Source organism: Vigna unguiculata, chromosome 3 (genome assembly GCF_004118075.2).
Source record: "Vigna unguiculata cultivar IT97K-499-35 chromosome 3, ASM411807v1, whole genome shotgun sequence".
NCBI lineage: Eukaryota > Viridiplantae > Streptophyta > Magnoliopsida > Fabales > Fabaceae > Vigna > Vigna unguiculata.
The window spans coordinates 11,871,194-11,897,593 of record NC_040281.1 but is presented as its reverse complement, the minus strand read 5'-3'; the positions used below and the strand labels follow the sequence as shown (position 1 = coordinate 11,897,593).

At 30.6% G+C, this 26,400-nt stretch overlaps 3 protein-coding genes across 7 annotated transcripts; 1 reads left to right on the top strand and 2 right to left on the bottom strand.

The window, feature by feature from the left end:
• Positions 1–1,695: 1,695 nt before the first annotated feature.
• Positions 1,696–8,959, bottom strand: LOC114178775 (ycf20-like protein). Of its 5 annotated transcripts, none has more exons than XM_028064860.1 (4): positions 8,825–8,959; positions 8,606–8,731; positions 2,924–3,177; positions 1,696–2,318 (listed from the first exon to the last, which is right to left on the bottom strand). In XM_028064860.1, the coding sequence occupies exons 3-4, from the start codon at positions 3,100–3,102 to the stop codon at positions 1,874–1,876; spliced, it is 624 nt and encodes a 207-aa protein (XP_027920661.1). In that variant the 5' UTR covers positions 3,103–3,177; positions 8,606–8,731; positions 8,825–8,959; the 3' UTR covers positions 1,696–1,873. The 5 variants fall into 5 exon arrangements, with proteins under 5 accessions (XP_027920661.1, XP_027920665.1, XP_027920664.1 ...); XM_028064864.1 differs by having other exon boundaries at positions 2,924–3,165; XM_028064863.1 differs by having other exon boundaries at positions 2,924–3,145.
• A 5,255-nt stretch (positions 8,960–14,214) lies between these two features.
• Positions 14,215–16,127, top strand: LOC114179504 (magnesium-dependent phosphatase 1-like). Its single transcript, XM_028065862.1, has 4 exons — positions 14,215–14,370; positions 14,460–14,631; positions 15,442–15,558; positions 15,763–16,127. Exons 1-4 carry the CDS (start codon positions 14,231–14,233, stop codon positions 15,892–15,894), a joined length of 561 nt encoding a protein of 186 aa, XP_027921663.1. The 5' UTR covers positions 14,215–14,230; the 3' UTR covers positions 15,895–16,127.
• A 725-nt stretch (positions 16,128–16,852) lies between these two features.
• On the bottom strand, positions 16,853–20,959 carry LOC114176506. Its single transcript, XM_028061569.1, has 6 exons — positions 20,635–20,959; positions 20,462–20,557; positions 20,313–20,353; positions 19,365–19,482; positions 18,031–18,111; positions 16,853–17,191 (listed from the first exon to the last, which is right to left on the bottom strand). Exons 1-6 carry the CDS (start codon positions 20,803–20,805, stop codon positions 17,135–17,137), a joined length of 564 nt encoding a protein of 187 aa, XP_027917370.1. The 5' UTR covers positions 20,806–20,959; the 3' UTR covers positions 16,853–17,134.
• Positions 20,960–26,400: the final 5,441 nt, after the last annotated feature.

The window sequence follows — 26,400 nt, the reverse complement described above, 5'->3', positions numbered from 1 at the left end:
GCTAAATAGCCATTGATATTATAGTCACTAATTGGTCGCTATAAATTTGGTTATCTTAAAGTATTGGAGACCAATTTAGCAACCGAAATATCGGTTGTTAATTCGGTGGCTAATAGAAACAAATTTTAATGTACTAAAAGGGTTTTCAGTCGCTAATAAAGTCACAAATAGATACGTTTTTGAATTTAATTAAAATAGTATCGATGGCTAAATCGGTCGCTAAATTGGAGAGTAAATCGATAGCTAAATCAATGACTAATTCGAAGGCTAAATCGGTGGCTAAATCAACTTGCTTATATTCAATTTTCTACCTGCTTATAAATGTTTCATATTTAATTATACTAAATAAAATTAAACTCCAATATATAATATAGTAAACAGTACTGTCATACATGATCATAAAACCAAAATGAAATCAATTTTAAATACATATCCAAGTTTTAAAGTTATCATAGTTATCATACAATTAAACCTAATTAATATTCATGTTGACTACCATCTATCTACTGCATCATCTTCACTACTACATCACCTATACACTAAAGACTTGTCCACTTGTATAACCTTTCTCTATAGCCATCTTCCTTCCAAACCAAATTGTCAACCCATAGGTACAGTCAATGGTGGATCTATGTTGTAACATAGGGGGCCATGGCCCCCTCCAAATTTTTTTATATTTATATTATTTATTATATAATTTTAAATATATTTTTAAAAATTTAATATTTTTAATATACTAAAAAAATGTATATATCAGTACATAAAAAAAGTTTCTTTTATTGTCTACATTTATTTTTTAATTTGACCTTTTGAATATTTTTTAAATAAAAATAATTATTTTCTTAATATTATTTTTCAAGTGATCATTTATTTAATTTAATCATCTTTTATTTAATTATTTTTTTTTAAATTTAATCACTATAAATGAAAATTAATTATAAAAAATATTTATATTTAAATTTATAATTATAAATATAACAATAAAAATAATTATAATATTATTATTTTTTATTATCATACAAAAATAAATACAACGTTTTTACTATTTTATATAAAAAATTTGGGATTACTCTTTTGGATTTTATTTTAATTCAAAAATATCAAGTTAGTCCTTTAATTTTTTAGTTCTAATTTGGGTCCGATTTTTGAAAGAATGAAGCATTTGGTCTATTTTTGTTAATTTTCCTGGATTGGATCAATGTCTTTTAATAAAAATTGTAGTTGTGAATAATAATTTTCTTTGTTAATGTAATTGACACAATGCTAATGTCAATTTTGATGAAAAATCTTTGCTTCGCTTTAAGAAATTTAACAAAAAGGATTAAATTACATCAATTTTTAAGAGATCAAGATCAATTTGAGACTAAAAAAACTAAGAGAACCAATATAACATTTTTGAACGAAAAAATGGACCAAAAAAATAATTCAACCAAAATTTTGACATTTCTAAAATATTGACCGAAGGTACGCCAGTGATTACAAACACCACATTTTTTACTCCCAGATGAATCAAGTACAATAATTAGGTGTTAGATAGGTGTAGAAAGGTGTATGATTATAATTTTCCTAGTTTAAATAGCTCTACACTGGGTGCATGCAACTCCAGTGACTCATTAGTTTCCTTAGCAACTCAGCCAACGGGACAGATGTACATGCAAATGAATTCGAGTGCTAAGAAAATAAAAGTTTCTCCTTCAAAAACAGCACATGCAAAAGGGCGCACTGTGAAAAAAACTCATTAAGCAATCGTCATATATATTATTCACATGCTACAATTAGATGACTATTGAAGAACTAGAAGTGCTGTGAAAATTGACTTACCAGAGTCTTGTGATATACAACAATAAACTGAAAAGAAAAGTGTTGTGGGTTTTTAGCTGCCTAACTTAAAAGCGTCTACAAAGAGACCCAAACATATGCCAGCTTTCCAAAAGTTGACCATCACTAGAAAAGACTGCAATCTCCCGGGCCTTGCAGTGGCAGGCATTCTATATATTAGCATGCCAATTCCCTCAATTGCAGCCACCACAACACCAGCAACCAGAACATCCCAATCACCAGTTTGCCCAAGGATTGTAGCTAGTGCATTAGCCGTGTAGAAACCCAAAAGTAGTAGGAATATTTTCAAGGGTAAGTTCTTTCTAGTTGAGTTCAGCTTTTCTAGAAGTTGTTTGCCACCTGCAGACAGTATCCTACCCAATCGAGTACCACCAAGATTGGAACCGCCTTCGTTGAAGCTTTGTTGGTCACCATTTCCAGATACTCCACCTGTGTTCAAGGCAAAAGCTATTTTCCACTCAGCTCTTCTTCCCAGGAAACTGAACCAGGGTAATGAAAGACAATTAATATTTGCATGGTAATGAAAGACTCCCTTAATAGTAAGATTCAGAGGTGCCTAAAATGTGCAGGCCCTTAACAATGCTATTAGAATTGTAAAGGCGTGCTTATTTCTAGCATCTTATTACGCAAAAAGAGAAAGTATCTTATTGGAAAGAAAGGAGTAAGAAAAATATATGCAAAAGGTTATGTGAGAAAATAAAAGTATTCATGGGAAGGCTGCATGATATCTCCATTTTCAGGTTTTAAGATAAGAGATGCTAATAAATAATATAAAAATTATACATAACAGCAATAACCATTGCTCTTTTTCCCACTATGTGAGGTCAGCTACCACCTATAAGAATCAGACGATGCTCTTGTATTTTAATAAAAAGCAACTTTTCATAGAAGCCATTTAAATCTAAATCCCTTTAAAAGGTTTTCTTGGTCTTCCTCTACCTGTATTTTCTAGGCTATCCTTCATTTAATCAACTGTTCTAACAGAGGCTTCATTCTTTTTTTTTTTTACAACAAATAAATAATATGATGAAAAATCACCATAATTTTAGATCAAGGGGCAAATTGTTTGAAAAAGTTCAATTACCAGTTCTGAGCAAAAGATGAAGACTTCATGCCAACTTTTAGAGTTGGCCTGTTAATATTTTCACAAACACAACTGTGGATTCTGGAAGTTGCAAGGGATAGACATGATTTTTCGGAGCTTTCATTCTCTGTAATTGATAATCTCCACTTCAGAATCCAAGATCCCACGTGACAAGCCATGTGTATTAAGAAGTTATAGTGCTCTGAGGCTTCTAATCTGCACCTGTTCAAAATCTTAAGATGCTATATGCAGAGCTTAATATAAAGTATCACCCATTAAAACACAATCAACATAAGTTTAACTTAAAACTATAATGTAATGAATGAGTTTTTAGGCATAATACTGAGGGTGGTAGCCAAACATTCAAATTCTATTCTAGGTGGTAATAGACAGACGGCAATTGCATATAAAAAACACGTGTATGCAGATAATCACGGGACTTCTAGCTAGAGGGACCTGAGAATATATTTGCAGTTTTTTAATTACTGACATAATTCATAAAATGGGATCATAAGTTTGGACATGCATAAAACAACTAGTAAATTCTTCTATGTTTAATACAAACTATCCAAGGAAATCTTTCATATTAGAAGCAGGAAAATCATTGTTCTCCTCCACGTGATCTTCATTTTCATTAATGTCTTCTCTTCCATGACCTTCATCGTTATCAACAATTGGAGGAGCCTCCAAATCATCAGCACCACCACCTCTACTAGCATCCAAACTTGAACTTACTTCATTTTACTCTACAATATTCATCATCAAAAGCAACATCATCCATGTTATAGTCTTTTGTTTTCCTAACATCCTTCATCTTCTTCAATCTTGAATTAGCCATAACAAACACCACATCATTCATGGTCTTTTGCAATAAATGATTTCTTCTCTTGGCTTAGACCTAAATAATTACAAAATTATTTCATAAAAAGTGAATTTCATAGGAATTCTTACCCTTTCAAAAGCACTCCAGTTACAATTACATCTAAATAAACTACAAGTCAAACTCAATACTCTAATCGCAATTCTTTGTAATTCCGGAAGTTCATCACCATATGATTCCACCATTGTGATGAAGTTTTGGTTGAGTGCCTGTTGAGCTATCGGAGTACCAAAAAATCCATATTTGCTCTTGAAACTCTCAATGTGAGCATCAATCTTACTAATCTCATAAATGTCTCACACCAACCTACCCAAACAATCATACATTCCATGTTTCAATTCATAATCAGCTTTATACTCAGCATCATAGTGCAATATGAGATTAAGGTAATAGCTTGCACCACACAATGACCTATTCAATTGGTTGTCCAGTGATTTGGCAAAAGGAAGTATAGCTACAAGAGATAAAAATAAATTAATCTCCAAAATCAATAATTCTAACAAAATAAATTAGAAAATCAAATATGAGTGAAGGACAATTAGTTATTATTACCACCATGGAAAATACTTTGTATCTCCTCTTTAGCAATATCCATTTCTTCATAAATAAATCTCGTGGCTGGTTTCTCATCTGAATCCACCATGTGCAACATCTTAATCAGGGAAAAAGCACCCCTCATGCAATTCAAAATATTTTTCCAACATTCCTTATCCAATATCAAATTGTCCACAAATCCTCTATCTCTAGTCTTTTTCAATTGACTAGATTGCCACTCCTTTGATGTGAACATCTTGACAGTGACCCTTTATTTTCATTCAAGCATCCCAAAGTAAAATAAGAAGTGGCAAAACAAGTATTGACCGATCTTATCAAATTTGTCTCATTAGTAAATTTATGCAACAAGGAAATAAGACTCGTTCTTGAATAGATGTAGGTTGTGATTTTCTTACCATTGGCTATTGTGTATCATGATGGAATGGTATTTTCTTCTCAAAATCTTTCAACATCAAATCAATGCAGGGCACTAAGTATAGTCCTTCTCATCCTATCAGTCCATCCATCTCTCATTATTGTGCATCCATTTTTCTTCCAAAATAGTTTAGGTTCTTCCAAAACCAGACTGGTCTTTTCAACTTGTTGCTTCAAATATTTTATCCTAATCTCATGGTAAGATGGTGGCCTAAATTTGGCCCCATGTTTGGCAACCAACTCAGGCATCCTCCTAAACTCTTCCCTCTTTGCTACATTAAATGGAATAACATTGTTGTTGAAAAATAAAGCAACTTGTTGACATTGATTTTGGAAGCAATTTGTTGATATCCCTTATGCAGCCCACTGCATTGATTTGATGTTGGAAGATTTTGAGAAGAAAATACCAGTCCATCATGATACAATAGCCAATAGTAAGAAAATCACAACCTACATCTATTATTTCCTTGTTGTACAAATTTACTAAAGGGACAGATTTGATAAAACCTGCCAATACTCGATTTCTAACTTCTTATTTGACTTTGGGATACTTGAATAAAAATAAAGGATTACTGATCTGGATGTTCACATCAAAGGAGTGACAATCTAGTCAATTCGTAAAGACTAGAGATGGAGGGTTTGTGGAAAATTTGATATTGGATAAGGAATTTCGGAAAAATATTTTGATTTGCATGAGGGTCGCTCTTTCCCTGATTAAAGTGTTGCACATGGTGGATTCAAATGAGAAACCAACCATGGGATTTATTTATGAAGAAATGGATATTGCTAAGAGAAGATACAAAGTCTTTTCAATGGAGTTAGTAAGAGGTAATAATAACTAATTACATTTCACTTATATTTAATTTTCTGATTTAGTTTTTTAGAATTATAGACTGTTTTTGGAGATTAATTTATGTATGTTTATCTTACATATCAATATTCCCTTTGGCAAATCATCGATCATAAATGGAACAACCAACTGCATAGGCCATTTGCATGTTGCACGCTAACCTTAATCCCATGTTGCACTATTATGTTGAGTTTAAAGTTCATTATGAGGTGAAACGTGGAATGTGTGATTGTTTGGATAGGTTGGAGGGAGACTTTGATGAGATCAATAAGATTAAGGCTCAAATTGAGAGTTTCAAGAGCAAATCTGAATTTTTTGGTTATCCGATAGCTCAACTTGCACTCAAAACCAAAACTCCATCACAATGGTGGGAATCATATGGTAATGAACATCTGGAATTATAAAGATTTGCAATTAGAGTATTGAGTTTGACTTGTAGTTCATCCGGATGCGAGCATAACTAGAGTGCTTCTAAAAGTGTAAGAATTCCTATTTATGAAATTGATTTTATAATTATTTTTTAGAGGCTAGTATAATGAGTTAATTAATTTTGTTATCATTCAGGTCCACACCAAGAAAAGAAATTGTTTACAGCAAAAGACCATGAACGACGCGGTGTTTGTAATGGGTAATTCAAGATTGAAGAAGAGGAAGGATGTTAGGAAAACAGAGGACTATAACATGGATGATCTTGCTTTTGACAATGAATGGACTCCGGAGGAAAATGAAGCAAGTTCAAGTTTGGATGCTTCATATGAAGACATCTTAGATGAAGTTGGAAAAAATGAAAATGCTCGTAGAGGTGGTGTTGCTGCACCTATGGATGACTGAGAGGTTCCTCCAATTGTTGATAATGATGCAAGTCATGGAGGAGAGGACATTAATAAAAATGAAGATCATGTGGAGGAGAATGATGATTATCTTGCTTTTGATATGAAAGATTTCCTTGGATAGTTTATATTAAACATTGAAGAACTTATTAGTTGTTTTATGCATGTCTAAACTTATGAACCTATTTTTAATTGTTATGAACCAATTTTATGAATTATGTATGAGTTATTTTTATCATTTATATTACTTTTGATCTATGATGCACGGATACGGTAATAGGATAAATATTTCATTGATAAGTATCGGTAAGGTATCCTAAAGTATCGGACACGGGTACATGTCTGACATTGGTGACCCAAATTAAAGTATCGGTGCATTATAGTTTTTAATGATGCACCTATTTATGAATATAATATTTTATCTACTCATAACTCTTATCCTCAAGTTACAAGTTTTCATTCCCTTTCCGAGCCTTATGATCCTTGAGTTTGAGAAGATTGGTGATGGTGACTAGAAAGGTTGAGAGGTTGGTTGAATAAGTTGACTGGCAAATGGTGGTTGGCCAAATGATGTGGTCACAACAGAGAAGAACTAAGTGTGCAGGTCTCAATGTTGTAGGATCAGAAGCACTGGCGAAAGTATCATCAGAATAATGACAGAAAAAAATGGCTAGGAGTGTTGATGGTAATGTCATCAAAAGTCCAGAGGCAGTGGTGGTCTAGGTTTGAGGTAGAATGCATGAGGGAGTGATTTGCAATTCGCAGAAGAGGGAAGTAAAAAATTGGAATGAAAAATGTGAGCCTAGTTGTGAAAAAAAAATATTGTTCCATAGTTGTTTTAGGGGGGCCCTAAGTTAAAACTAAGTTTCATCGAATACATTTGCGTGATGGCATGTTCACTCACAATTTTGGATGCAAAACATGGTGCGACGACCACAACCAAGGACTGACACAATACGACCTTCAGGTGCATAGGGTTGTCATTCCATACTACACTAGCGTATAACAGCATGAACACACTATTGATAACTATGAGTAAAGAAAGAGAGTTGTGTTCGGTTCCTCAACAATCTGCTTAAAACCAGCCAAAACCCCCAATTATGGATCATTCATGATGGATTTCTACCAACACTGGTTGCTACTTGAAATTAATGCACTGTATTGCACAAATATAATGTTAAGTTAGCTAGTCACTATGTTGACGTCTATATGTAGTGTTAAATGAACTAGGTTCTGTTATATATTTATAATAATATTGCAAAAATAATAGCGTTGCAGTTGTTACAACGTGAGCAAGCCTCCCTCCTTTTTAGGATGGTGCATGTTGCAGCGAGATCTCCTCCACATGTTGATCCCACATCCACATTTTATGGGATATTATTTTCCACACTAAGCTTCAGTTACAGAGCATGGATTTTTAAAATTCATTCATCACTTATAAATAGGAGCTTAAATCCTCTTCTAAAAGAACTTTTCTCGTCTCTCCTTTTCTTTTTCTTCCTTCTCTCTTCTCTTATATCCTGGGTTACTTATCTTGCTAGTTTCTGCTATCCTCAGGATATATCCGAGATGTTCCTGTTGTATCCTGGGAGATTTGCGCATATACTGCGGATAAATCTTTAAAGACAGTGTTTTTACACGCCTCAGGAAATTCCTTTTATCTATACTTTTATCTATTTTATGCATATTTGCTAACAGGTTCTTCACATTCTTCCATACTGCTTTAGGTAAAGAAACTAGTCTACGAATGCTTGCTTAGGTTTGGTCATTGGATTATCGACACTTTGACAAGTAAAAACTAAATGGGGCTGGAGAAAGAGTTAATGGGTAAACGCAAATACATACTATGAAGATAAGCAGGAAAAAAAAAATCACTAACACATATAAGCAGTTCAGGATACCAAAGATTATAAACAATCTGGAAGCATTCAACAATCAAGTGAATAAAATAGAAAAGAAAACAGTAATGGAATTTGTAAAAGCCAGATGATGAAAACAGTAATTGCATAAAAACAAACAAGTAATCATATTTACCCTAATAAGCTCCTAAGGGTGTAACACCCTCCATTAAATTTAAAAGTGGCCACTAAAATCAAGAATAAGTATAGAAACTAGGTATTCCCTTATGCACTTTAAAAAAGCCGCAGCCTTACCTAAAACTCAGCCCAGAGTTGCTTACAAAATTCTGAAGTTGCTAAACAACAACAAGCAAGTAGCCCTAATTGTTGGCAATTTTATGACCCCTGTGAATCCATCTACAGATATGATGATTGAATCTTCTGTTATGGAAGAAATAGAGGAATTGATTGTCAAAAAGTGGAACATCAGTATCCAAAAACAGAATACGAGTGAAATGTTAGTACCAGTGTTACCTTCATCAAGAGAGAACGATGAAGGACTACCCAGCAACACACCCAGTGACCAGAAACTCTTCCTACAGAAATGTAAACAAAACCTCTGTTTATTATCTCTTTCTTTTCCATGCCACTCACAATTCGGGTCAAATCACTCACCCGAACCACGCCTCTCGGGTCCGGCAAACTCTAATTAATTTACAATAAACCTTTTTCAGTGATGGTAAAAGGTTAAATTAATAAACCATATTTTTAATTCTTCCTAATAAGTTCACCAGGCATAGGGATGGCAACGGGGCGGGGCGGGTACAGGTATCATGATCCCATCCCCATCCCCATAATAAAAATTCATCCCCATCCTCATTCCCAAACCCAACGGGTATACAACTTTTGACTCATCCAATCCCCACCGGGTAACGGGTATTTTCTTATACCCATACCCATACCCATTTTTTTATTGTTCCATATATCAATTAAATATTTTTTATAAAAAAATTTAAAAATCACACCAACGAAATCATGATACTATCAAAATATTCAATATTAAAATAACATACTCTTTTTGATTTTCATGATGTCAAATATTAAGAAAAATATTATAATAGTATAAATCTCAAATTAAAGTATCAAATAACAACTAAATAAAATTCAAATAATTATATAAAAGCTAAAAAATTACACATTACTAAAATTTTATAATAACCAAAATATTTATTAATTTTACAAATGATCAGTGGTTTCATTTGCATTCGATCCACCTACACATAGAAAAAAAATGAAAAATTAGATATGATATAATAATTGAAATTGAAAATTTTAATTACTAGAATATAATGTACCTTCTTCATCAGATTCATTTTCACTCATGAGAACATCTTTTCCTTTTAATTTTTTAACACCTACAAACACCAAATGTAGAATATTAGATGAGAATTCACAAAAAATACTAACAAAAAATATTAATAAATTTGAGTAACTTACCTAGATGGTTTGAGTTCCATATCCAACTTCTTGTACACATCAAAGCCTCTATAGTAATATGATGAAGTCGACTACGGTGAGAAGTTAATATCTGACCACCAGTACTAAAAGCAGATTCAGAAGCTACAGTTGTTATTGGAATAGCTAAAACATCCCTTGCAATTGCTTGAAGGGTTGGAAACTTTAACCCATTTGTTTTCCACCATGATAGGATATCAAATTCTTGTGTAACCGGCAAATTATCTTCTTCCAAGTAATAATCCAACTCTGTTTTCATAACTGTAGTTCTAGATTTTTTCTTTTTTGCCATAAACTCTAAAAATTCATTCGCATCATTATCAACATCCTTTCCCAACTCTAATGATGTAGCTCTATAAGAAGAAGTTTCATTCTTTTTTGATTGATATTCCAAAACCAAATCATAGCACATTTGACGAATCCTACTAAGTTTCAGATCAAAATCATTACCATACAATTTATAAAAATAATATTCTAACATGTCCATCTTGTACCTTGGATCTAAAACTGAAGCAATTGCCAATATATCATGAATAACACTCCAGTAACTTTCAAATTTCTTTAACATTTGTATTGCCATATTTTGAATGGTTATCTCAGGAGATTTAACCCAATCATTTATTGCAATCTTGATCTCACAAATCTTTAGGTAAAAGATGTTGGCAGTTGGGTATTTGGAGCCAGAAATGATTTATGTGATGTCATTAAATAATTTTAGCCTTCGACAAACATCCTTTGCAAATTCCCACTGCATATTAGTTGGCAAAGAAGTGTATTGAGCTTCACGTTGCTTTAACCTAAAAAACACATCCTTATAACATATGGCAATATCAAGCATCTTGTAAGTAGAATTCCATCTAGTTGGGCAATCCAAACTTAACTTTTTAGTGAAAGAAATTCGCAATTGTCTAGCTGTTTCCTCAAATTTTTCCATTCTTTTAGGAGTTGCTGTCCAATATGCTACACTTTCTCGAATTTTTTCCACCCCTTCTTTTAGGACGGCTAACCCTTCTTTCACAATCAAATTAAGGATATGTGCTGAACAACGCATATGAAGCAAAGACCCTTTCTTAATGAGTGTGTCCAACTTCAACTTATCCTTAATTTTTTCAATCATGCTATCATTTGTGCTGCAGTTGTCTAAAGTGATAGTAGACAATTTTGTATCAATATTCCAATCGAACAAACAATCAACTAATACATTGCAAAGTCGATCAGCTGTGTGAGGTGCGGGAACATAAATGAACCTATAAATTAAGCAATATTTTGTAAGACATATAATCTTTCTAGAGGTGCATAAAAAAAATTACTGGAAAATTTATAAATTAAAAAAGGTGTACCTTAAAATTATATTTTGCAATGTCCAATTGTCATCAATATAGTGAGCTGTGATAGACATATACCCTTTCTTTTGATTGCTTGCAGTCCACATATCCGATGTAATTGCTATTCTTCCTTTATTTGTATCTATCAACTTCATAACAACTTGTTTTTCATGTTCATAGATGCCGAGTATCTCTTTCTTTATCGTATTTCGTGAAGGAAGTTGAAATAATGGTTGAATTGTTGTCACGAATCTAATAAAACCAATATGGTCCACTATTGACAATGGATATTCATGCAATATAATCATTGTTGCAAGTTCCCTCTTGGCATTTTCTTCATTATAAGCTCCACAAGCCAATTCCTTTTTGCCACTTGAAATCTTAGAAAAAAGTGTTTTTTGTCCCCCTTTTCCTTTTGCTAAAGCCTTCTTTTGAATACATATGTTTGTATGATGGTGCAAGTTCTTTGTTCCATTCTTTGTTTCTCCACCAAGCAGTTTCTTGCAATAGTTACATTTAGCTTTGTATTTTCCATCAACTTTTATCTTTTCAAAGTGTTCCCACACAACACTTTTCAATTTCCCTTTCTCAGGCTCTACTTGTGTTGTTGAATGTATTTCATCATGAACTTCTGAAGGTGTTTGCGTAGATGGATTCAATGGAGATTGACTGTCATTATTGGAACTTTGAAAGGGAGTTGGTTGTTGTGAACACTGTGGTGGACTTGGTACCTGCAAATTTTGATCTCCTGTGCTCATTTTCTCTAGAAACTAACATACGTAACAAAAAAAAATCAAACAAAGTAAAAAGGTTAATTTCTTTTTTAACAAAATATAAAAGGAAAACCAATAATCAAGTTTAAAAATATTTCAAATATTTTTTATACTATTAAAAATTTATATTATACCACTTAAACGAAATAGCACAAATAACAAAATTAAATTAATAATAATTCAAATTTAAACATAGATTCTTCATCTTTTGATCTTGAATTAAATTAAGGATTTATGCAATTGAGCACTTAAAATTGAGAATTAAACATTATCATGAAACAAAAAATAAATAATAAATAAAATTATCATAAAGGAGTAAAGATAATTAAATGTGTGACCCAAATTTGAGAATATCCATTTGAACATAACATAACGGAAAAAAAAATGTATAATTAAGATTATGATAAAAGGCTGCTTAAACCTTAAAGAACAAGCCAAACAATTAAAAGAGAGTAAAAAAGTGTATAACCAAAGTAACAAAAAGAAGAGCTACAAAATAAGAGTCAAACATTTTCATGAAAATAAATAAATAAATAAAGATAATCAAATGTGTAACCTAAAAATTATTTCATAGAATGAAATTGAGGAACACCTATTTGAACATAACCATGTACAAAGAGTAAAAATTATGTAATAAGAAGAAGAAAAATTACCTTCAAAATTAAATCTTGAAAAACAAACCAGACAATTGAGAGAGTAAACAAAGTGTATAACAAAAAACAAAGAGAATGAGAAATATGTTATATATATATATATATATATATATATATATATATATTATATTATATTATATTATATATTATATTACTATGTGTATATATATATTATATGTGTGGATATCTTATGTTTATATATATATATATATATAATTATTTATATATATTATATTATATTATATATTATATTATTATTACTATGTATATATATTATATGTGTGGATATCTTATGTTTATATATATATATATATATATATATATATTTATAGATATATATTTATTTTAAGTATATATTATATTATATTATATAATAATATAAATATAATAATATATATTATATTATTATGTATATATATTATATGTATATGCGTAGATATTTTATGCTTATATATATATATATATATATATATATATATATATATATTTCTTTTAAATTTTTATAAATTTGTAATGTTATAAATTTGTTTATAAAAGATCTCACTAGTTAAATGATTAATTTGTTTTATACGTATATATTATATATATTATATTATATTATTATGTATATATATTATATGTATATTATATTATATTATATTATATTATATTATATTACATGTATATGTGTAAATATATATATATATATAAGTATATTTTATTTATATGTATATATACTATATTATATTATATTATATTATATTATATTTTATGTGTAAATATATTATTTATTTATATATATTTTTTAGATTATTTAATAAATTATAAATAGTTTAGTAATTTAAGCGGGGACGGGTATTTGGGCGGGTATATATATATCCCCATCCTTATCCTCATCTCCAGTTGAAAATTTCGGGTATTACCCATACCCATACCCATACCCAGTCAAAGCGGGGATTTCCCGTCAAAACAGGGACGAGTTCGGGTGATACCCACGGGCACGGATTTATTTGCCATCTCTAACCAGGCATTACATCACTAGTTTATTACATGTTATTATTGTGTCATTATAATTCAGGAAAAAACAAAACAACATTGCATCACTAGTTTATTACATGTTATTATTGTGTCTACCAGAGATTAAAAATAATTAATTGACTTAAGAGAAAAATTTTACCTTTTTTTTTCTTAACAATTTATTTACTTTTCTTATTTTATTTTATGTCAAAAGTATTTTAAAATATATATAGTTATATACATTTTAAAATGTTATTATTTAAATATAATAAAAAATATGAATTAACGTATACAGAAACCCGGTAATTTATAAAACTAATTACTTTAATTCTAATTTAAGCTGGATTATATTATTATACCTTAAAAGGAAATTAATTAATTTTTGAAAATATCACATTATCATGTTATTAAAATTAAGGGGCTTCGATAGAACATTTTATTAATGTAAAAATAAATAAATAAGTAATCCAAAAAGAAAAAAAATAAAAAGTATTAAAAACAAAAGCATATTCCAGTCAAAATAATAGAAAAAAGTTCACGACATTTTGAGTGATGAAATTACACTAAAAACGAAAATGTAAAAAATAAAAATAAGGGAAAAAAAAAAAGCAACTCCATAAATAAATAAAATGTTGATAATGTGGTTTGAGTGGAAGAATATTTAAGAGCCATGAAGGCATGATCCATAGAATAGGAAGCAGAAACATGGAGGAGGTGGAGAAGGTGAAAGCAGAGGCATTGCAGATAATCGGAGTTTTTCAACTGCTTCCCAAGCTCGTCGTCTTCGATCTCGATTACACTCTTTGGCCTTTCTACTGGTTCATCTTCTTCCTGCGTCTTTATCATACTAACTTGCTTCATAAACTTTTCACTCCTTCTAAAAACCCATGTCGTTGTTTAATTTCAGTGAGTGCCGTTCGAAGCACGACACGCCGTATTTGTTTCCTCATTCTAGAGGCATTTTGCATGCGCTCAAAAGCCAGAACATTCATGCTGCAATTGCTTCCAAGTCACCAACTCCTGACATTGCAACCACGTATCTTGACAAGCTCGGCATCAGGTCAATGTTTGTCGCCGAGGTCTGTTGTTTTTCTTTGCCTTTGTTTCATGTCGCGGTTCTGCCATTACAACGACTGAAATTGAAGTGATTGTGATGTTCCTGGTGCTGTTGTTTCGGTTTTTATTGAAACAATTCAGACGGCAACAAGAAAGGATAAAATAAATTATGGAAGTATGCTGAATCATGGTTCTCTTGTTAGCAAAAATTAGTTTATGTAGTTTAGTTGGTGTTGGAAAGTTTAACCAGAAAGCTTCCACAAGTAGATAAGTTTCAATTTATAAGAGAGGATTACTTTGTTTTACTTTTTTTCATGTTTGTTGGAGAAATTATTCAAATTGAGCCTCATTGGAAGGAATTTTATTCTACCACATAGCATACAATAAAGCTTGAGCAAAATCACACTAGGTTGTTCCTGTTTCCTCAAAAGTATCACAGAAACAACATAGAGATTATCCTGAGATTGTCAAATGATAATGCAAATATCTTAAGTTCAATGAAAACAGAAAGCTCGTGTAGAATTAAAAGATAAAATTTCTTTTCATTCTGATTTTCTGTAAGAATACATTGGAAGTTAATGATTTCAGAAATGTTATCACCGAAATAACTGGCTTGTGGTAGCCAATTGATCATTCGAATCATGAAAAAATGTAGAATATATTGCAGGGCAGTAGCAAAAACTTGTGATTCTCTTAAAACCATTCAATGTTCTTGCTTTGAATTTTGCGGATGAAATCCTTGGATACCCCTTAAGCCTTCCCTCTCTTGTGTGGTAAATGTTTGTAAACCAGATTCATGTCTTGACCACATTTACTTCTTTCTCTTTGTTCAGGAAATATTTTACAGCTGGACACACAAAACAGATCATTTTCAGAAAATTCATTCAAAGACCGGGGTCCCCTATAACTCCATGCTATTCTTTGACGATGATAATAGTAACATCCAAGAGGTAACAAAGATTGCGTCTGCCAGTTTTTTTATTTCAATGAAGTTTGTTAAATTTTCTTACCAATAGTTGTTTTCACATTTTCAACTGGGTCTTTTATTTGACGGTTGGATCATACAGTGTTTTGTGTGAATTTACTATTCTTTAGTTGGAACAAGGATTATCAATTTGCTATATATGTACCATGATTTGTAGCGGTAATCGCAGATCTCAAAAATTGGAGTAACAAGTATTTTGGTGAGAAATGGGGTAAATCTTGAAGCATTTAGAAACGGCCTCGCAAAATTTTCTCAAAACGGGAATGCATCAAAGAAGAACAAGCAGAAAAGGCCCAAGTAATACTCTTAAAAGGCAGATATTCTCAACAAGGATGCTGAAATTGAATATCCTAATGAAATTTCTATCTGCATTTATTCAGAAACACATCGGTTGACGATTTCAAATATGTTACCTCTGTTACTCCCAATTCTCGATAGGAAACTGAAAGTATACTTGGAGCATTTTTAATATGAAATGTAAGTGTATGTAACTGTATATCTAGTTGAATAAAAAATTCTATGAGCAAGCAAAAATGTCTTACTTAGTCCTAAAATAAGCCTTTGATACATAAAACTAAGTCTATTTACCGAAAACTGTTTTATAAGAATTCTTAAAATGGTAAAAAAAATAGTTTATTTCCCAAAAGTCAAAATTATCTTATACATGAATTAGAAATTAGATTCAAGAAAATTTGATAATAAATAATTTCTATCTTTTAATTTATACACAAGTTTCTTCTGCTCAGTGATTCGTTGAAGTTTTGAGAAAGAAGTGTCCAAGCATGATTGCTTATATCTCTAACTCTAATCAGGTGATATCTTAACACAAAGTAAAGATGATTATCTACGAGAGTTGAAAATCTCCCATGATTTCCATGAAGATAAAAGATTGGTTTCTTTTTTTTTTTTTTCTGTTTCCCTTTTCCCTCTCTTCCAATAGCTATGGGTAAAATTTCTTAAAACAAATACAAGCATGTGTTCTTAATCTAAATCAAGGGTTTTTCTCAATAGTTTTCTCCATTCATAAGTTCAATTTTAATATTCATGTATATGAAGGAAAATTATTGTATGGAAGAGCACCTTAAGATTAGTTTCATACTTAATTAGTGAATGGATGGTCCATGACCCCAAACAGAACCAGGACAACAATGACACTGACAACGTTCAATGCAAAATTATGATATCTGATTCTGATACGGCATGAGTTAAAATACCTCCAACCAATCACAGTATCAAAATTTAACTATTACAACAGAAACTGCTCTAACAAAGTGGAGAGTTTATTATATATCGTCAGTTATAATTGGATTCAAGTCTCTATAAAAACTGAGACACAATTTTAAATACTGCTTTATATATTTACAAAGAATAGGCCAACAGCCCACCTTCAATAAGCCTATATCTAAGAACATAACTCGGTTACAAAGAATGAACAAACAATTTTGTAAGCAATACTGATAAACAGAGATTCATTGGTTTGCAGTAGATTAATCATCACTACCCATTTATATCAGCTCACCACAACTTTAAAATGCTTTAAATTAAACTCTTTCGGAAAGGAGTAGTTGTTCAAGTTCTTCCCTGCGCCGTTCCAATTCCTGAATGAATTTATAAAAACAAGTAAATACAGCAGGTTTTCTTGGTAAAAAAATAAATTTTCATAAGATCAGATAGAGATAAGAAGTTACTCAGAAATAAAAGTCTAAATCCTCTCAGTTAAGACCTAAGACTGAAAACAAGCCTAAGCTATTGATCATTGTATCCAATCTCCACTAATGATCATGGACATGAAAAGGAGAAAGCACTATTGCAATCTGACTACAATAATCTAACATGTGCAAAGATGGAAACCTTCCCATGAATTATATTTGAAGAGTTTTGAGTACGTATTTTCTTAATCTATATGAAAAATATTTAAACTTTACACAGTATTTTCAAATCATATAGTCACTATTCAGGGTAACGGAAGCTGCCAACAGCGTATTCATATTTTGATATGTTTAATCCATCTTAGATTTGTATAGCACGTCAGTATGTCAGTTTTCCCAGTCATGAAAAGCATGTCATCAAGATAAAGCATCAGGTCAAAATCAGAACTTCATCACTCTCTTCATTGACTACTATTTAAGGTTTTTTCATATAGATTAAGAAAAACAATAAATATGACACTTTCTAAATTTTTTTTTGAAATAATCTCACTCTCTTAATAGATGCATAACTTAACTTTGATGATAGAGAGACAATTACTTTGAGGACAAGTATAAGGTGGAAAAATCAATGTTTCATTAAAAGGTGAAAACATCAGTCAATTTGAAACTGCTTTAACTGCCTAAAATGACAACCATTGTAGGACGGACAGAGTGTGTTATCGTAACTATGTAACCACATAATATATATCAATCAGATTAAATCATAACATCTGAAAATAGCAGCATACCTCGAGATCCTTGGCTGCTTGCTCTCTTGTAATCTCCTGGTTCTGGCGGGCACGTTTAAGAAAACCAATGCACATGACACCCTTCATTGAGAAGAGAAATAAAACAAAAAAATTGATATTAAGATTTATGAAAAATAAATTTTGATAAGATCAGACGGCGATAAAAAATTATGGATCAAAATAAGTCTAAAACCTCTGTTGAGACGTAAGATTGAAAAACAAGCCAAAGTCATTCATCTTTGTATCAATTCCACCAATGATCATGGACATGAAAAGAAAAAATACCTATTGCAGTATGACTATAACGATCTAACATGCAAACCTCCCATGAATTTATATGTCTGAAATTTTGAGTAGGTACGGTACTTTACACAATATTTTCAAATCATATAGTCTTACGGAATTTGAAAATGCCAACGGCTTATTCAGATTGTGATAATATTCATCCATCTTACATCTCTACAGTAAGATAGTATGCAGGTTTCCCAATTATGCAAAGCATGCCATCATTGAAGAGAGAAGAAATTAACCTAATGAAAGCTAAAAAAGAATGCCAATTTTGTCTATCAATTTCCATTTCCAAGGAGAAAAGATTTATTATGGTTCATTGAGGAAAATCATAGTAAAGAGTAGGAACTGAAATAAAATACCTAGTCTACTTGGCAACAGAACACTACATGCAAGCTCAAGATATCTGACAATAAAAAGTATTTAGGAAAAAATAGAACAGAAAGAAAATGAAATGTTTAACTCGTATGACTTCACTCTGATAAAACTGTATAGACTACCCAATACTTTTCCAAGTCAACTGAAGAATTACAAATTTTTAAGTTAACATACATAAAAGTGAAAAAAATAATCGTGTACTAGCTTTGACAAATGTTAAAGTTATGGTTCATATATTTCATGAATCCAACCATTCTCATGAAGATTAAGATTCATGAAGACCTAGAAGTATTTTAGGTTGTTTTGTGTTGATTAGGACATTAATGTAAATATTTGGTTGTGTTTGTAAAAAGTCTGAAATTATAGTATGAGCTTAGTTGATGTGGTTGAACAACTAGATGTAATTCTTAGTATAGAAAGAACTGGTATAAAAATTTGTTGTCTTGATCTTTCACACTCTCTTCGAGTGTTCATTGAGTCGGGTTACTTGATGACCCAACTCGACCCAATCCAACTCAATTAGATTAGGTTGAGTTTCATTTATGATTGAGTAATAAACAAATTATATGACTAAATAACTATAACCATACTTTTTTATGCATAACATTAAATTGAAGTAATAAACAAATTATATGACTAAATAGATGGTTTCTCTTCAACGATCTTACTGAAACAACATAAATAACGCCACAGCCAAGTAGCAAATAACTTGCTATGCTCTGAAGAAGAAAAAGGTCCCTTCGCTCCCCAATAATGTCAGGAAAAGCCCTTGTCATGACAGCAACACTGCACAAATAAAACCACTATTCAGAAACCAAGCCACAACGAAGAAAATAAAAATCACGGTAAATACTAGTAGTACCTACTTTCAAAACAGTTTACTCTATTCTAAATACTAGTTCCCAGTTAACAACAGACTACTGACATTCCCTAATGGATACTGTTCCACTCCTCCAACAAAATGCAATTAAATACCATTATTGCAGTTTATACTTTACAGCTAAACATCTATTAATAAAAATGGCTTTGCTAACCATTGACCAAGGACAAGAAACAAAAACAATATTACAGAAAAAGGCACTCAGTAATCCAAAATATAAAAGTAATTCAACACGTGTTTTTTAGTATAAAAGGTATCTAACAAGGTGTACTCCTATTCTTTGACGAAACATCATTTACCTCTCTTTGGTGAAAGATAAATAGAGTAAAAACTAAAAAGTGAAAGTGCTTAGTAGAAAGAAAATGAGACGGTAAAAATTGAAACAAAAAAAGTATGGAACTCACCAATTATTTTCACTTTATGTATCAATTATGTCTATTCACTCGTTTAACTCTTCTTCATTTCTTAGCAAACACTTTAATTTTGTTCTATTTCTTCCATACTTTCATATACCTTCCCTATTTCCATCTATGTTTTTTCTCACATACTGCTTCATTACATATCAAACAAATGCACCTAAAGATTAAGGAAATGGTCAACAGAGGCGTATTAAAAAAGTTTAACAAATTTAATGACATGGTATGAGATCACGTGACTTAATAAACACAGGTAAGTTAAATAAAAGAGTAGAGGAAACAGGCATAATAAATGTGAGTAAATCAAAAGGAACACGCACAAGATCTGCAGCATACCCCTGGCAGCCCAATATTCCAAAACCTAAAAGAAACACCGTTCAATTAGATCACAACAGAGCATGCAACGCGTAACAACACAACAGTGTTTACAACTAATCGAATAACCGCAAGAATGATGCTCAAACGGAACCTTAGAGAACTTGAGGATGAAACTCCATTCGGTCTCGGCGAGGACCACAAAAGCCGCTATGATAACAGCGTAACAGCGGAATATGCCGTCGAAAATCTGAAACGCGCAGGTGTTAGAAGGTAACGGAAAGTGAGAAGCGGAGAATGAAAATTGAGAGAGAGAAGAGGTGTTACGTCGGATGCGTGTTTGAAGGAACGGACGGCGGAGAGAACATTGACGGCGATGCAGAGAATGGCGGCGAGAGAGGTGAGGAAGCTGAAGCAGCGGCACGCTACCAAGAAAGGGTCTGGTCTGTTTGTTCTAGTGACGACGGTCTCTTCCTCTACGTCGCCGTTTCGGGACATTTTTAGTGGAACAGTGGGAGTTAGTTATCGGAGGCAATAGACAGAAGGGTGGAGTTGAAAACGGGAATGGGAATCTGTTTTTGGTTTGGTTTTTGCTTTTGCTTTTCTCTGCTTCCATATCTGGGTGCCAGTTTGCGGATTTTGATTCTTCCACCTCAAGAGGAACACGTGGCGATTCAAACATTGGGATTAACCCTCAACTACGTCTCCTAATGAAAAAAAAAAACAAGCACTATTCAAGAGTACACTTGTTAACAAATTAAAGGTTTGGGAAAAACATTGGGCTTAAGGAAGATTTCTGCTAAACATGATTTTAATTCAAGATGATTATATAAGTGTGAAGGTTTGTTTGCAATAAACAATAATTTAAGACAAGAAAAATTGAAATAACTCAATAAAATCGGCAAAAGAAAAAGAAGAGAGGAACATGAACAATCAATAAAGACTATAAAGAACAAAAGGAATTTAGGAAAGGTAGAAGGAACTTATAGAAAAAGAAAAATAGAATCTCCTAAACATAGAGAAGTTTTCATCTTCATGACAAACTCAAGGAAGAATTCACACAAAACACAAATGTTTGAATCATGTAGATGCCGAATATGTCTTTTTGAGTCATAGCTTTCATTAAGTGTTGCTTGAATCCTTCAAACAAGGTATTCATATGTTCAATTTTGTTTCAGCATACAATTTACATCTAAAACCAATTTAAAAAAATTATTTTTAAAAAGAAAAAGGTTTTACAACCTAATTAATCAATTATGTGTTTGAATAATTGATTAAATTGTTTATAAGAAATTTAGAAACAACATGATTGATTATTTATCTTGAATTTATATAAATTGTTCCTTGTTTTTATGAATGTTATATGTAGTTATAAACAACTGTCTAAATGTTAGAATTTTTTATTTTTATATCATGTTTTAGGAATTATATGCATTCAAAAAATATAACAAATAAAATTAAAGAAAGTTGAAAAAAAAGTAAAAATATCAATAATGTACGTTGCAGATATGAAAAACACCGAAAAGGCACAAGGTATTCATATATTCTATTTTGTTTCAACATACAATTTACATCTAAAACCAATTTAAGAAAAATGCTTTTAAAAAGAAAAAGGTTTTACAACCTTATCAATCAATTATGTGTCTGAATAATTGATTAAATTCTTCATAAGAAATTTAGAACAAAGTGATTGATTATTTATTTTGAAGTTATATAAAATGTTTCTTGTTTTGATGAATGTTATATCTAGTTATAAACAAATATCCAAATTTTAGATTTTTTTTTCTTTTTATATCATGTTTCATGAATTATATGCATTCAAAAAGTGTAACAAATAAAAATAAGGGAACTTGAAAAATAAATAAAAACATCAATAAATAATGAATTACATGGTATAAGAAACACTGAAAAGGCACAAGATATTCATATATTCTATTTTGTTTCAACATACAATTTACATCTAAAACCAATTTAAGAAAATTATTTTTAGAAAGAAAAAGGGTTTACAACCTAATTAATCAATTATGTGTTTGAATAATTGATTAAATTGTTCATAAGAAATTTAGAACAACATGATTGATCATTTATCTTGAACTTATATACAATATTTCTTGTTTTTATGAATATTATATCTAGTTATAAACAAAGGTCCAAATGTTAGATTTTTTTTTCTTTTTATATCATGTTTTATGAATTATATGCATTCAAAAAAATGTAACAAATAAAAATTAAGGAACTTGAAAAATAATTAAAATCATCAATAAAAAATAAATTACATTGCAGATATAAAAAACACTGAAAAGGCACAAGGTATTCGTATGTTCTATTTTGTTTCAACATACAATTTATATTTAAAACCAATTTCAGAAAATTGTTTTTAAAAAAGAAAAAGGTTTTACAACCTAATTAATCAATTATGTCTTTGAAAAATTGATTAAATTGTTCATAAGAAATTTAGAACAACATGATTGATTATTTATCTTCAACTTATATACAATGTTTCTTGTTTTTATGAATGTTATATTTAGTTATAAACAAATGTCCAAATGTTAGAATTCTTTTTCTTTTTATATCATGTTTTATGAATTATATGCATTCAAAAAATGTAACAAATAAAATTAAGGGAACTTGAAAAATAAGTAAAATCATCAATAAATAATGAATTACTTTACAGGTATAAAAAACACTGAAAAGGCACAAGGTATTCATTATTCTATTTTGTTTCAACATACAATTTATATCTAAAATCAATTTAAGAAAATTGTTTTTAAAAAGAAAAAGGTTTTACAACCTAATTAATCAATTATGTGTTTGAATAATTGATTAATTTGTACATAAGAAATTTAGAACAACGTGATTGATTTTGTATCTTGAACTTATATAAATTTTTCTTTTTTTATGAATGTTATATCTAGTTATAAACAAATGACCAAATGTTAGAATTTTTTTTTATATCATGTTTTATGAATTATATGCATTAAAAAAATGTAACAAATAAAATTAAGGGAACTTGAAAAATAAGTAAAAAAACCAATAAATAATGAATTACATTGCAGGTATAAAAAACACTGAAAAGGCACAAGGTATTCAAATGTTTTATTTGTTTCAACATAAAATTTACATCTAAAACCAATTTAAGAAAATTGTTTTTAAAAAGAAAAGGGTTTTACAACCTAATTAATCAATTATGTGTTTGAATAATTGATTAAATTGTACATAAGAAATTTAGAACAACATGATTGATTATTTATCTTGAACTTATATAAAATTTTTCATGTTTATGAAAGTTATATCTAGTTATAAAAAAATGTCCAAATGTTAGAATTTTTTTCTTTTTATATCATGTTTTATGAATTATATGCATTCAAACAATGTAACAAATAAAATTAAGGAAACTTGAAAAATAAGTAAATAATCAACAAAAATTGAATTACATTGCAGGTATAAAAAACACTGAAAAGGCACAAGGTATTCATATGTTCTATTTTGTTTCAACATACAGTTTACATCTAAAACCAATTTAAGATTTTTTTTTAAAAAAGAAAAAGGTTTATTAATCTAATTAATCAATTATGTGTTTGAATAATTGATTATTTATCTTGAACTTATATACAATGTTTTTTTTATGAATGTTATGTCTAGTTATAAACAAATGTTCAAATGTTAGAATTTTTTTCTTTTTATATCATGTTTTATGAATTATATGTCCTCCAAAAATGTAACAAATAAAATTAAGAGAACTTGAAAAATAAGTAAAAACATGAATAAATAATGAATTACATTGTAGGTGTAAAAAATACTGAAAAGGAACTTTTAGTATTGTTATATAGTATAAAGGAAGTAAAATTGCTAAGAATTAGTAGATTTTTGCAAAACTCTCACAAAGTACTAGTGGTTCCAGAACTATCGATAAATAGCAATGGTTCTAAAAGTATTAGTAAATACTAGGAGTTCCAAAACTATCGGTAAATAACAGGGATTTTAAAACTATTAGTAAATCCCAAGGGTTCTTAAACCATCAATAAATACCAAGGGTTCCAAACTGTTGATAAATACCAGGAGTTTCAAACCATCCATAAATACTAGGGGTTTCAAACCGCCGGTAAATACAAGGGCCTCCAAACCGTCGGTAAGTACTGCTTTACTAGGGATTAGTTAAAATCACCGATAATATATTAACGATGCTAGTTTTTATAGGAAAAAGTAAACTACGGATAACTCCTTTAACAGGAGTTAGAACCTCGAAAACACATGAAATAACTCCCGATAAAAATATATTTTCTTGTAGTGAGAACACTAATTTAAATTTTCATAATATAATTTTGAGCATGAAATAAATTATACTGTAAAGAGAAATATTTATTTTGTATACTTATAAGTTTTCAAGGTACTAATTATCAATTCCGATAATAAATAATATGTATTAATATCGCAATTAAAAGAAGTTATTAGTTGTTATAGAGTGTTGACTTCCCGGTTAGCACGGCAAGTTGCGTTACCAAGACCGTAAATCATAGTAATGAGTAATAAATCAATGAGTTGAATTATTTAGAGAAAAGGGTTTTATTTTTCTTTTTGTAAAAAAAAATCTTATAGAGATAAGTTATGGTAATTGATATAATATTAAATATATCACTTAATTAAGTTTTAACTCTTAATATCTTTAATTAGCTTGTTAGATTAAATATAATTTATCAATTAAGTATTTAAAAAGAATTATATGTTTTCAATTAAATATATGTTGCCTAATATTTTTTGTTAATTAACTGACATGACTTAAAACAATAAGATTCTTTAGAGACCGTTTGAATGTATCATTTGTATTAAAATCAGGGCTCTATCACTAGTTAGAGCCTTAGATCTATTCCTAACATCTAAAAGTAGGAAAAGAGTTAGTTGGACCACAACTTGGAACCAATTTCCACTTATTTCCAAGTCAATGAAATAAGACGAATGATCAGTTCATCCAACAACAAGCACAAACTAGATTTAGTGCTTGAGGTTTCCCTTTGCAATGGGTTTGCTTTATGTCTTGAGCATCAATTCTACCGCTCAACTGCATCAGTTACAATTTGCCCAAAATTTAATAATTTTAATCCAATTTATCTGTTTTTCACTTTAACTTTGTATGAATGCTTAAAACTGCAAAACAAACTAAATATTGTTTAATTAAATAGAATCTAAACAAATTTAAAACAAGATAAGTGCCAACATTATCTTAAAATTCACTTAATTTGGGTGCTTATCATTGACCTTCGGCCAACCTTCGACAAGGACGACTCGGGGTGGAGCCAATCGACCTTTGACCGGGGCCGTCTCCGTCGACCTTCCATCAAAGCCAGCTCGGCTAACCTTCGATGGGGACACATTGTCGACTTTCAACCAAGGTTGACTCAGTCTACATTTGGTTGGAGTGGCATTAGCCAACCTTTAACGTAGGACGAGTCGGGGCAACCCTCAATCGTGGAGGAGTCAGGCCAATCTTCGACCAAGGTAAACTTGGCCGACTATTGGCCTCAATTGAGTTGGCCTCGATCGACGCTGATTGAACTTCGACCAAGGCCAATACAAGGCTACCTTCGATCATGACTAACTCAAGTTGACCTTCCCCAGAGACTGACTCCACCAGAGCTTACTCGGACCGAGTTTCGATCGAGACTCATTAGCGTTGATTTTTTATTGGAATTGATTAGATCGATCTTTGGTCGAGACCGACTCAAAATGATCTTTGGTTGGGACCTACATAGGGCAACCTTCAACTGTGGCTGACTCAACTGATCTTTGTTCGGGATCGACTCGTTTCGACCTTCAGCTTAGTTTCAATAGTCTTAACTCAATTTAGACACACCTAAATTTTGGATTTTTAAAATACAAAATTTGATCCAAGCTAAATCTAATTCAAATCTAGTTAAGTGGATTAGGATTTGGATTTTCAAAATCCAGAAAAAGATCCAATCCAAATATGATTAAGTGAATTGGATTTAAAGTTAAAAAATATGAATTTGGATTTAGGATAAATTCATTTAAATAGATTTAAAACATGAATTTATACTATAATAAAAAATTTGGATACTGTCCATATATTGTCGTGAG